Source organism: Engystomops pustulosus, chromosome 7, assembly GCF_040894005.1.
Source record: "Engystomops pustulosus chromosome 7, aEngPut4.maternal, whole genome shotgun sequence".
Lineage (NCBI taxonomy): Eukaryota > Metazoa > Chordata > Amphibia > Anura > Leptodactylidae > Engystomops > Engystomops pustulosus.
Window position 1 is genome coordinate 51,934,832 of NC_092417.1, and position 12,662 is coordinate 51,947,493.

At 39.5% G+C, this 12,662-nt stretch overlaps 1 protein-coding gene across 5 annotated transcripts in view; it reads right to left on the bottom strand.

Moving 5' to 3' along the window:
* Positions 1 to 12,662, bottom strand: part of CEP170B (centrosomal protein 170B) — a 75,650-nt gene that overhangs the window by 14,121 nt on the left and 48,867 nt on the right. For 3 of the 5 annotated variants that reach the window (XM_072115885.1, XM_072115886.1, XM_072115884.1), the window contains exons 9-14: positions 11,845 to 12,617; positions 11,072 to 11,251; positions 10,853 to 10,988; positions 8,198 to 9,907; positions 3,666 to 3,903; positions 2,698 to 2,857 (exon numbers count right to left, since the gene is read on the bottom strand). In XM_072115885.1, the coding sequence (XP_071971986.1) occupies positions 2,698 to 2,857; positions 3,666 to 3,903; positions 8,198 to 9,907; positions 10,853 to 10,988; positions 11,072 to 11,251; positions 11,845 to 12,617 (3,197 nt within the window). The remainder of the gene's footprint in view (positions 1 to 2,697; positions 2,858 to 3,665; positions 3,904 to 8,197; positions 9,908 to 10,852; positions 10,989 to 11,071; positions 11,252 to 11,844; positions 12,618 to 12,662) is intronic. The other 2 variants (XM_072115888.1, XM_072115887.1) reach the window with 1 other exon arrangement.

The window sequence follows — 12,662 nt, forward strand, 5'->3', positions numbered from 1 at the left end:
TTCACAACAGGTTGGGCGTGAATTGTGAATGTCTAGTGTATAAGGAGGTAGAATATACCAGGGGACCAACTAGACTTTTGTCACTCTGGAGCTGTCGCAGGTCTCTTAGTAGTATGTAGTGTCCATCCTAACTTCTCTTTTGGAACAGACTCTTTATTGAGTCCTACCTTTAGAAGCAGCAGAATTCACCGGGAAAATGCTGTCCTGGCAAAACACAGGAACATCTAAACCAGAGGTACTGGGGCCCCGTCCTTCTTGTCCCAATATTAGTTTCCTAATATCTTCCTCTTGAAAACGGAGAAATGATACGGCAGGACCTGCACATTGGAACAGCAAGTAAGAGTTGTACAGCATCATCTGTACAATGTGCACGGCCAGCACTTTTGTACCATATCTTCGTTTTAGTAGGGAAATTATCGCCAAGTGTTGCTCTTATTCACCCTAGCGATGCCCATTGTGACGAATATTGCTGCTTTTGGCTGGACCAAATCGACCAGCAAATATCGGCAAACATGGACAGAGGGGGGCAACAAAACCCCTCTGGACCGCAAGGCAAAATTGGTGGCTGTCAGGAACAGCCGCCACCCTGCCCCGATCACCGTGTCTACAGACATGGTGACCGGTATTACTGACGTCATAAGTAAATTCGCTTCTATTGGCTCGTCTGAATTGATGAGCCAATAGCAGCGATAATAAACTGGGGGGGTGTGGGGGGGACGTAACCCTTCTGGTCCATGGGGCAGGATGGATGGCTGTCAGGAACAGCCGCCGTCTTACCCCGATCAGTGAACAGCCGCCGTCTTACCCTGACCGGTGTTGGCAAGTCACTACCCGCCGCACCGTTCTATAACAACGCTCGTTGGGAATAGGCTATACAATCTTTATTTATTTTTTAAGCAATTTAGACAAATAAGGGCTTATTTTTTGCGAGACGAGATGCACTGTAAGAAAAACTTAATTTTAGTGGGTTTTTAGCTTATTGAAGAAATTTTATTAACTTTTTCCGTGTGGAGGAAAATAAAATCATCAATTCTTGTTTGGGATTTTTAGCATTTTTTTGGGGGGGTGTTCACTGTAGCATAACAATAATATATTATCTTTATTCTAAGGATCACTACGATTACGGTGATACCTCATTTATATAGTTTTATTTTTATTTGTCCAATTTTATTGAAGGAAAACTAGAATAGAAAAAATTGCATTTGTTTTAGTATTGCCATTTTTATAGTGGCATAATTATAGTATTTTTTGGTTTACGGAGCTGGTTGTAAGCTTATTTTTTGCGTGACAATTTGCTCTTTTTATCTGTATCATTTTGGTGCTTGTAACTTTTTAGAACATTTTATGTAAAGCAATTTGATAAAAAGTTTTAATTTTTGGCAAGTTTTTGGGTTTTTTTTTTTACCACGTTCACCGAGCGGGTCCAATTATGATTAGGATTTATTGTACAGATTGTTACGGACGCGGCGATACCAAATAAGTGGGGTTTTTTCGTGATTTAGTGTTTTTTATACTTTATTACTTGTGTAAAGGGAAATGTGGTGTTTGGGGGGGACTTTCACTTTCTTTTATTATTTATTTTTATTGTAAAAAACCTTTATTTATTTATTTTTCCTTTTTTTACAGTAAATGACATCTAAGCTTGAACAAGTGATCTTCTGATCACTTGTTCAAGCTTTTTTACAGGTTACACAGTGCAATACAGATGTATTGCACTGTGTAATGTAAGACACTGAGCATGCTGCGCATGCCCAGTGTCTTACAGCCGGGTCCTGTCAGAAGGCAGGGACCCGGCACCGGGATGAAGATCTCGCAGCCCCGGGCACCGGCAGTCCCGGGGCTACGATCGGAGGAGCGGACCCCCCCGGTAAGCGCCGCGGGGGGGTCCGATTTAGCTTAAATAATCTTTAAATGCCTCTAACACGCCGCGGTCAGCGCGACCGCGGCGTGTTAGGGGTTAACACCCGCGATCGGAGAAATCTCCGATCGCGGGTGTTAGAGGCGGGTGTCAGCTATAACATATAGCCGACACCCGCAGCTTCTGGCGCCGGCTCCGTTCAGGAGCCGGCGCCAGAAGCTTGACGTAATAGTACTGCATTTTGCGGGAACGCACCTCCCGCGATGCAGTACTATTACGTCAAATGTCGGGAAGGGGTTAATAAAACATACTAGATCCTGTGATTTTCACTCTAGCCCCCAAGTCTATTTATAATCAGACACTAGCTAACTTTGTAGAGGTTCAACAATCACTCCATTTATACTACAGATATGCCAGACAGGATAACAAAAGGAGAGAACACATCAATCCTGATAAAAGTCTTAGAATCTGAGAACCAATATCTAAATAGTATCAATAACCAAAAGACTAAATAAATCAATAATAAAAACCAAAAGCCAAAATTAAGAAACAACAAGCATGAAAAGAGATTGACCCAAAGGTTCCCTTCATTCTGTCACTGGAAGGAGCAATGTAGAGGTGTAAGGACTCGTCATAATAGTCGTAGTGAATTCTAATTTATACCTGGAATCTGATAACATACATGCATAGACACATATCACAAGGTATTTCTCTTAAAACTAGAGAATTGCATATGCAAACTTATAGTGAATTCCACAGATTCCATAACTTATCTTCATACCTGCGATTTATGAACAGTATGAGCATGAGCAGTCAAAATGCAATAAGACTATCCTCACCTCTTCTCTTGCGGATATGATTGATGCAGGCGTGTTTGGTATAGAACTTATAGAGGTACTGTGTCCTGTTCCCGAAGAACTCTGAGAATCCCCATCTCCAGCCACATCATGTATCTCCTTAGCTAAACTGGCCACATCATTTACCAGGGTTTGACTCAATCTGTGATATCAAAAAATCAGTATGTCATGATGGAGCAGCATATATTAAGGTAAAAGGTGGAGAAGTCACATTACTCTCTACAACTTATTTGCTGAACAAAATGATAACCTGACCGGCACATCACTAGCGTAACTCTGGTGCTACATGGTGGGATGGAATTGTGACATGCTTAATCCCACATCAATTAGTCTAGGAACGGTTACTATTCAGTACCTGTTTAGGAGAGCCTTAATTAATGGATCCAATTTTTATAACATAAAAGTTAGAGCATAGGAAAAGTGATTTACCCAACATTACCCATAGCCAAAAAAATTACACCCTTAAATGTTGTGATAGGACCATCATATGTGATTGCCCAAAATACCTGTGGAGTGAAACAAAGTCTAACATATTGACATCTAACTTCTCCGGATGTTGTAAAACATGCAGATTCCTCCCATAATCACCACAACCACTGACCATTGTTTGTATCGGTATTACAACTCAACTGTATAGAAATGAATGGAGTTTATACTATACACTTTTCATGGTCAGTAAAGGACCTGCAAGTCCCGCAATCCAGTATAGCGGGCTAAATATTATGATCATGAGACTTGCAGACGGGATGAGGAAATTGTTTTTTAGCTGCATAAAGATGTCCCTGGATATAAGAAAAAGAAGATCGTCCCCTAGACAAGGTAACAAGCATTTTGTAGAGGACATCTACCATCAGTAAATTTGATGGTTGATGTCCTTTAACTAATCGATTCCTTCCGCTAAGTTGGGATAATCAATGTGCTTTTCTGGATACTGTACTGTGAGCACTTACCTGGCAATTTCAGCTATTTCTTCTGACTGGGCTATGAAGTTATTGTAGACTTCTTGGTCATCTTCATCATCATCCTGAAGAGTATTCTGCCGCTGGCGGACAGGCACATTATGTGTCCTGGGAGTCTGTGTGGCTGTTGAAGTATGGGATCGTTTGTGTTTAGGGGTACTGTGATTAGAGCCATATTCCTCCTCAGATGTAGAAATATAATCTGAACCCTGCTGTCTCCGTCTTGAAGCTTATAAAATGAATTGGTTTTAGAGAAAGAGAAAGTCAAAAAGATCAATACTTTCCTAGCACCAGTGAGATAGATAGGTAGGAATATTGTGGATTTATGATGGCCAAAATACAAGTTGTTGGATGACAGGAATAGCTATGATAGCAGTTACCAATGTCAACTCTTGCATGCTCTAATAGGTCCCATGGATATTGATAATGGGTGCATTCAGGCATGTCTTGTTAAAGGTTGCATATAGTTTTGGGTAAGTTCGTATCAGATTTTTTGATACCCTGTGTGTATCCATAGACATTTACTGGAAGGTGGAGGAATCCCTTTTGCCTCTGTCTGACCAGTACAAGTTGTATCATGTGGAACACAAAAAATGGAAAGACGTAGAAAGCTGCGACTTTCCATCATCCTCACTCCTGCCAAGTGACGTATATACTCAACAGAGGCCATTGGTGTCAGTGGGGAACAGATGCAACGTATTTCATCTCTTCCCCGGCCTCTTCTGACTGCATGCACAGGAAGGACAGTGACATCAATTGGAGAAACACCCTAATAGCTGGCTGCTGCTTTTACTTTTAAGGGGGTGAGAGAGCAACAAGATGACTTATCCCAAATGATGTGCATACAGTGGGACACACTTACAACGGAGAGCTAAGGTGTTCATCAGGAGTCCTTCTAACATAACCTTACAATGGAGAGCAAAAATATGGCCTTCAAAACTATTTTGAATTGCATCAATGCAACTGAAATAATAAAAAATTAAATCAGCTTTGTAAATGGTCTTGATTAAAAACATCCTATTATTTTCTACACCTCTAATACAGGCCTAAATATCTGGATAAGTGTTAGGGCCCATCCTTCTGGGGATTATGATGTTATGACTTAGGACACCTCCATATGTGCAGGTTTGGATAATGTCTTAGGTTTCTAGATATCTGGATGTTTGGACTACAAATAAATCCTGCATAGTCAGATCCAGTAGTCATACTGTACCCCCTTGCATACTAAATGTCTGCCATCAAGAAGTAAAAGACAGATGCAATAGACCGACTACTGGTGGGGCTGGCTCTGGATCAATGAGGACCTTTAAATATTCTATTCTTGTTTTTTTTTTAATAATGACATACATTTACTTTCCTATTTGGGTCTGTAATTATTTACATGACCAGCCCTGACAATAGGGACGTACAGATGAGCATAGAGCCGAACGGTGGCTGAGTGGGTAGCACTTCTGCCTTGCAGAACTGGGGTCCTGGGTTCCAATCCCACCCAGGTCAATATCTGCAAAGAGTTTGTATGTTCTCTCCGCGTTTGCGTGGGTTTCCTCTGGGTACTCCAGTTTCCTCCAACACTCCAAAACATACTGTTAGGTTGTTTAGATTGTGAGCCCCATGGGGACAGGGACCAATTTATCATGCTTTGTGCAGTGCTGCGTAAGCTGTGTGCGCTATATAAATAAAGAATTATTATTAAAGGAGAGGTAGACACACAAAATAATAGTTCTAATTTAAAAATATGGATTTTTGAATAGAGCGGGAAAAATTTTGTTAAAATTTGCCTCAACATTTACAGCAATATGGACCGAAATTTGTGTTCAAACTTGTATTTTGGCCAGAAATAAGTAGGCAATTAATAAATATGGAAAACCATAGACAAGAAAGCTTATTTTCAAAATTATGGCTAGATTTACAATAGATGAATTTGTAAGTTCATCAATTCTGTAATAATTAGCAATAAAATTACTAACATAAAGCATTGTTAAATCTAGCCCTGAGAAGAAAACATATGTATGTATTTAATCATGATCATCTGCACACAATATAGATGTTTCTATTGTATTGTTCTTTTAAGGGGAGCTTCACAACCAAACCCTGAAGACAAATCGCACACAAGGACAATGCAATAATGGAATGAACCAGTAGATTCGGACAGTGTTGTACATTTTTCATTGGGGGTCTCAGAGTTTCCGGTTACTCCTTGGGTGGATGTAGTCTTTTCAGAAATAGCTATATAAGGTCGGCAGCATTGTCTACATAAAATGCTGGATATATACTGCCATGGTTCAATTACTACAAGGTGGGGGTTTTAGGGGTCTAAGGTTTCTCAGAAAACAATAGAAACACTTATATGTCTGCAAAAGAAGAAAGAGGACCTATGTAGCAGAGCGAAGAAACCACAATAATTCAATTGTACAACATAAGTATATCTAACAGGTGTTCCAGCCACAAAGACTTATTACTTTTTACTGCATAGGACTCTTAGGACACTACAGCGGTCGTGCCTTTAGGATGGCAATGGATCTCCCATAGAGATGGAAACATTTTACACACTTGACCGCCACTCATCCTCAATTCCAGTCAGAAGTGGGGGTCCAAATAATCAAGTCTCCACCAAAGATTTATTACCTATCCAGTTCATTGGTAATAGACATTTGTGGCCACAATACCCTTCAAATTATAGTATATGTGGTATATCTCACTCATAATACATAGCTACCTTGAGAGATCTACATCTCTTTATTGATTATTAATGGAAAGGAGATCTACCAAAAGATGTAAATTGAAGCCCTTTTAAATGTAATATAAATAGATCTTATTCCTGTTTTGTGTTATGAGAATTTACTATTATAAGTCATCTATAAGAAGAGCTTCCCCATGAAAAGACTTTCTGTGCATTGGCAGCTGCATGTTACACATAGACCTCAAAACCATCAAATCTCTTCATTCACTTGCTCTACTTTTACTACCATAAAAAATAAAAGCAATTCCTGTGGCCCTGTGATCATTCTAATACAACTGCTAATGTTGAGAGGAGTCTAATAGCGATGCTCTTCTTACAGAAGATGTTTCCTCAACATAACGGGAATTACAGGAATAAGACTTACCACCAGTAAGAGCATACTACATCTCCTGGTAAATCCCCTTTAAAATTTAGTTAATAGGTTTCTGATAGGAAAGGTATTAAAACAACATCTGTGATATAGTAGTTAGTGTGCTACCCAGAGGGAAGGAAAAACCAATTCATTTGAATACAAGATCTTTTTTCTGTATTCATAGAACTTCTCGACTTCATCCATTTTTCATCCAGACAGAGCCAACTATAAACAGCGGGTCTCAAATATTCTCAAAAGGAACATAAATAAGTTTATACAACATATCATGAAATACAGTAAAGGTACTTTGTCTAGACTTCTATCTATTTTGCATTAGTATTCTACTTGTCAAAGAGGATTGTGCCTCTTCTATACCAGTTTTATACGGCAGTATTCTAGTCCGTAGTATGCATCAGTATTTAGGAGCCAAACCAAAAACAGGTCCTTAACACAGAAGACATACATTTCATTCCATGAGACTTTGTAGGATCCATTCCTTATTTTGGCTTAGAAATGATGCAGAACACTAACCAGAATCCTGCCCTCTGAAACTGGCCTTAAATTGATGGGATTTGGCCTTACTCAGACTAGATTTTGTTAGACTGTAGCGACGTATAACTTATTGACAAGCGTGATAGAACACCAGGTTGGCAACTTATTAATACATTTTTGAAAGGAATAACAAAGCTTTCTAAAGGGTAAAAACAAGTATTTACTAAAACATGGGAGTTTAATGCCAGTATTTAAAGGGGTATTCTCGTCTGGGCATTCACATTCAGTTTCATTAATCTGCCATATATAAACATTTCTTCAATTAGATGTTATTAAAAAAAAAAAAGTTCCTGTGTAAAGATAATTTCTCATAAATGCAGTGATATGGTCCCTTAGAAACAAGACTCTGTCTGTGGATACGGCCACCTCTGCTGGAGGGATTGCACAAAGAAACAAAAAGTTTTTGTATACGAAATGTCTGGGAGTTACTGCATGTCCCAAAGCCGTCCTGTGGTAATGGTCCCTGATCCAGGTGGTCAGACAGGGCTCTATAGCGCATGTCTGGCTACCGCTGCCAAAATGTGAGGTGGTCGTATCCGAGGAAGCTATCTCATTTCTAAGGGACAACGTGACTACATTTATGAGAAATTATCTTCACTCAGAAACATTTTTTTTTAATAACGTCCAATTGAAGAAATTTGTATATATGGCAGATTATTGAAAATGAATGTGAATGCCCTGATGAGAATACCCCTTTAATAATGTATCTTCCCATAGACATATAAGGGCATATAAATATATCAAACCCCTTTAAGGTAGGGAACTCTTTGGATGTGCTGATGGGGGCCCATAATTCCTATATTAGTAGAATTATTAGTAAAAGAGTCATAAACATGGGTCAAGGAAAAAAATCCAGTATCGAGGCTAAGAAAAACTTACAGGATGAAGAGGAGTATTTCACACTACCCGATCGCGCCCTAGTTAGTGGTTGTTTGGGTGTGGGTGCCACTGTTTTTTTGACAGGCTGTTTAGCTTCTGCCATAGCTGGTTTCCGGTTAGTATAACTGTGATCAACACTGCGCCCGGAAAACCCAGTACGTGGAGAGGAAGTCTCAGAGTCACTTGGAACATTGAATGAACCGGTCCTTTTTCTTGGCATTGCCAGAATGTCAAGTCTGGAGAGCTTCTTTGATTCACTACTACTTTTAGCTGATGAAGATGCTTCTGAACTAATATTTAATCTTTCAGCATCTGCACTTTCATTATCTGATGCCTCTCCAAGACGAGCACGGCGTAATTTAGATGCCCTTGTAGGCCTGGGTGTTGAAAGGCTATTTGAACGGGTAAGTGCTTGCTGGACTTTCTGTGCATTAGAAGATACTCTGCTTGAATCCTCTTTGGTTGACTGAGCAAAGGGTCTTCTTCTTGAGAGATTTCTTGAGGAAGAATTTTCATAATCTGAAGATACAGTGTCAGGGACTGATATGTATGGAAGACTAGAACCTCGTTCTTCATCTGTAAAGTCCAAGGAACCACGTGTTCCAGAGCTGCGCTTCATTTCAAACTTTTTGGCAACATCTCTCCTGCTACCCCCATCGGCAGGAGCTGTCCTACGTTTTTCAGACAGTCTCTCTCGGGCACTATGTGTGCTGTATTGATCTTGTATTGAAGATGTCGAGGAAGACTTTTCCTTATGAAGCCCCACAACCCTGCTCTTTTGAGGATGACTTGGTACATTCTTATCACTGACTAAACTGACTGTGCTTGCTGTATCCACATCAGAATCTCCAGACAAGGAATCATCTGGGGGACAAGGAGTGTTTTCTATATCATCTTCATGATTCTGAGAAAAGAGCTTTGCTTCAAGAGCAGCCAAGGCATTTTCAGTTTCTTTTAGAATCTGCTGTGTCTCGCGACTGTAGTCAGTGTTTGACTTTGTAACATTCATATCCTTAAGCAAGGGATGGGTTGAGATGTGGGGAAGTTTGTTGGGAGAGATGCTGCAGCTGGATTTTTCTTTGGTAAAACTTTCTTGTCTCACAAACGAATCCCTGACTGGTCCATTTTCTTTTTTCAAAAACTGGTTATCTATTTTGGCAATAATGGAGGGTCCTGGAGAAGTTTGTTGGTTTCCTTTTGGTTTTACCTGGATATCATGACCTTTATATGTTCTGGGCATCTCTACATTGGGCAACATGGAATTTAAATGGGATAAACTTTCAATCTCACTGTCATTTCCAACATAAAAGCTAGTAGACTTTGGTTCACTAGTAAGCTTATTTGTTCTTTGGACAATTTGTTCTTGGCTAGTAGGATCTTCTCTTCTCCACCGACTTGTGGAAACAGGTGGCAGTGGGTTAGATTTTCTGCTAGAGAGGACTCCGTCATCAGATTTGCTTGTATCGCTAAGACTGTCTGGATCCAAATCTTCTTGTATAAAGAGTAGGCTGTTTGTATCTGGTGGCATAATTTTAACTTCATTTTCGATCAATGTTTTCTGAGGAATTTCTGAGTAGGTTTCAGTACAGACCAAAATAGCTGGTGTTGGACTTTCACATTTCTCATTTGGAGGCAGTTGAGGAAGAAGACGTCTTGTTCTTGAAGGAAAAGCTGGATCTCCTTCTCCAGTGTTTTCAACATGGTCAAAATCTGAAAACAGAAGGAAGCCAATATTTTAGTAAAGATGAAAAATAGTGAAAGTTTTCTTAGGTTAGTCTACTCTGAATGTCTAAAACAGAATTCTCAGCATTTCGGCAGGAAAATCTGGTGAAAGCAGACCAACAATTATATATCCAAGGCTCCAATTAAGACCTTTACAAAGTGGACAGTCAACAATACTAACTGATGCCTAAACTGCTAAATTGTTTCATAAGCAGTAGATATTCCTGAAATAAATGCATACTTTGAAACTTCTAGACACCAGCATGTGTCATTAATATTGTCTTGTTATGCGGCTGAGGGGATCCTAAATTTTGCAGGATTAAATGTAGCAAAAACAAATAAACAAAATATTGTAGAAATCAGTGTTGGAAAAGTTTCAAAAAATTTACAGTTCTTTTAAAGGGAACCGGTCATCAGAAATGGGCCTAATAAACCACTACTAGTAGGTTTTCAAGCCACTTAACACCTTCCAGATCATGTTTCTTTCATGGCCCAGCTTAGTTCCATCATCCAGTAAATCAACTTTGAAGTGTGATGTAAACTGGTTTTATAAAGTCAAATAGGCGGAGAGTTTAAAACTGAAGTTAAGCTCTCCCCAACTTCTTCCCTGTGATTTATGTCATGCACTGGACTTCTGGAGATCTAGTTATTAATGTTTTTGCATGCATGAAGGAGATGTGCTGAGGTGGGGAGAGCTTGACTTCAGTGCTAAATTATCTGCCTCCTTGACATCTAACATCAAAGTGGATTTTCTGGATAATGCCACCACACTGGGTCATGAAAGAAACATGATCTGGAAGGCGTTCAACAGCATGACAACATACTAGTAAGGGCTTATTAAGTAAATTTCTGCTGACAGGTTCCCTTTAACTGGTCATTACATGATCTTATTTCAGATATCACAGTGTTACTATGAAGTTCTAAAATCCATACCTTCATTTGCTAGTAATCCACTTTTTTGCCCATCTAGTGGAGAGGTCGGGGAGGCATCTGGATAGCTGTCGGCAAGACTTGCCCATCTAGAAACCCATTTCTGTCCACTTTTATTGGAGCTAGATGATTTTGCAGGCTGCAAACATTTACAATTTTAGTTATAATAAGAAAGTTCAAAACCAAGTACAAAAATCAGTTAAGGATGGCCCATGAATTCACCTGGACATCAGACGGAGGATCACTAGTCATGTGAACAGAGTGACTGGTTGACATCATTGCAGTCTTGTGAGTCATACTGCTCTCATTTAGGGAGGTTTCCTCCTTTTCTAGTTTGATGATTGGTCTGTAAATTGCAGAAGAAATTTTGGAATACTCCTCGGGTTCAAAGACTCCAAATACCTGGAAAAAAAAGCTCATTATTTACCATTGGAAAATAATCCTCATTATCCCTAATTTATTGTACACCACATGACTAGACATAAATATACATTTAAGTGCTTCGGACGTATATATTTTACTTACAATTGACAGATTTTTAGTATATAATATCTCATTTTAAGAAAGCCTATGATAATATATATGTTAAGGGTTAAAACCCCCCAATGGGTTTTTAATGTGTGTAAGTACACAACAGCCACTTAAAGCTGCAAATCAGTTAGAGGTCCGAGCTGTAAGTCTAAATATAGGCTACTCATTAGAAAATACTCTTAGAAAATAAACCTTTAAAAGTAGTTGTCCAGCCAGTAAAAAAAAAAATTATATGAGGCTGTAAAGACTGTAAAAACAAACAAAAAAAAAAATTATGCTTACCTTCTCTCAGCCACTCTTGTTGTCCCGCGCCACAGCTAGTCTGTGCCTCAGCTAGTTATCTCTGTTTTTTTAAAAGGCTGGACAACCCCTTTAAGGCTTTCAATGGTCATAATACAACTATAGACATAATCCTTAAAGTCGTTTTTTGGAAGCAGTCCTCCCAAAACTATCTTTACTCTTACCTGGTCTATCATTTTCCTAGCTTCTTCAACTTCTTTATCTTGATTCTCTGTTTCAATGGTATATGTTCCGGCATCACTTAGACTGTCCTCCTCTTCAGCTTTCTTTACTTTCACTGGTCTACATTCAGGAGGTGGCGCAACAGGCGGTGGGGCAGCAGGCGCCATTATGGAGGATTGTACTTGATGGGTAACTTGAGGTGTGAGTATGGATGATAATGGTAAAGTCATAGGTTTTTCTACAGTGTCTTTTAGTATTTCAGCCTGATCTCTCAAATACTCAGCCACAAATTCCTGAGCAAGCTTGGATTTCTTCCCAATACTACCAAAGCTTTTCACTGGAGGCTTTGCAGTTACAGGGCCAGCAGTACTTACTCGATCATCGGTCTTTTCCCTCCTAAAAGAATTAGACCTTTGAGGAAAGGAAGAGTTTACCAGTGGTTTTGGAACTAGAGGGGCTGTGGTTGTCCCATTAGTAGTCAGCTTCTCTGCGGCCAGAACACCTTTTCTTTTGTCATTTTTTGCTTTGTTGGCAGGTTCGGCTTCATTTTGTGAACCATTTGCACTATGCGTGAAGGACTGAGATCTCTTCTTTCGAGGAGCATCATCATCAAAGAATTCTATAACGAATGCTTGCTGACTGTGTAACAGTTCTTCAGGCTCGCGTTTTATTTGCCGTTGAAGCTTGCCTTGATCTGTCTGTGTGTTCTCCTTCTCGGGAACAGGTCCTGCTTGATCTTCTGAATCACTTTGAGTACCATCTTCATGTCTGTTACCTAAACATTTGGATGGAATACATCATACAATAAGCACATCAAAAA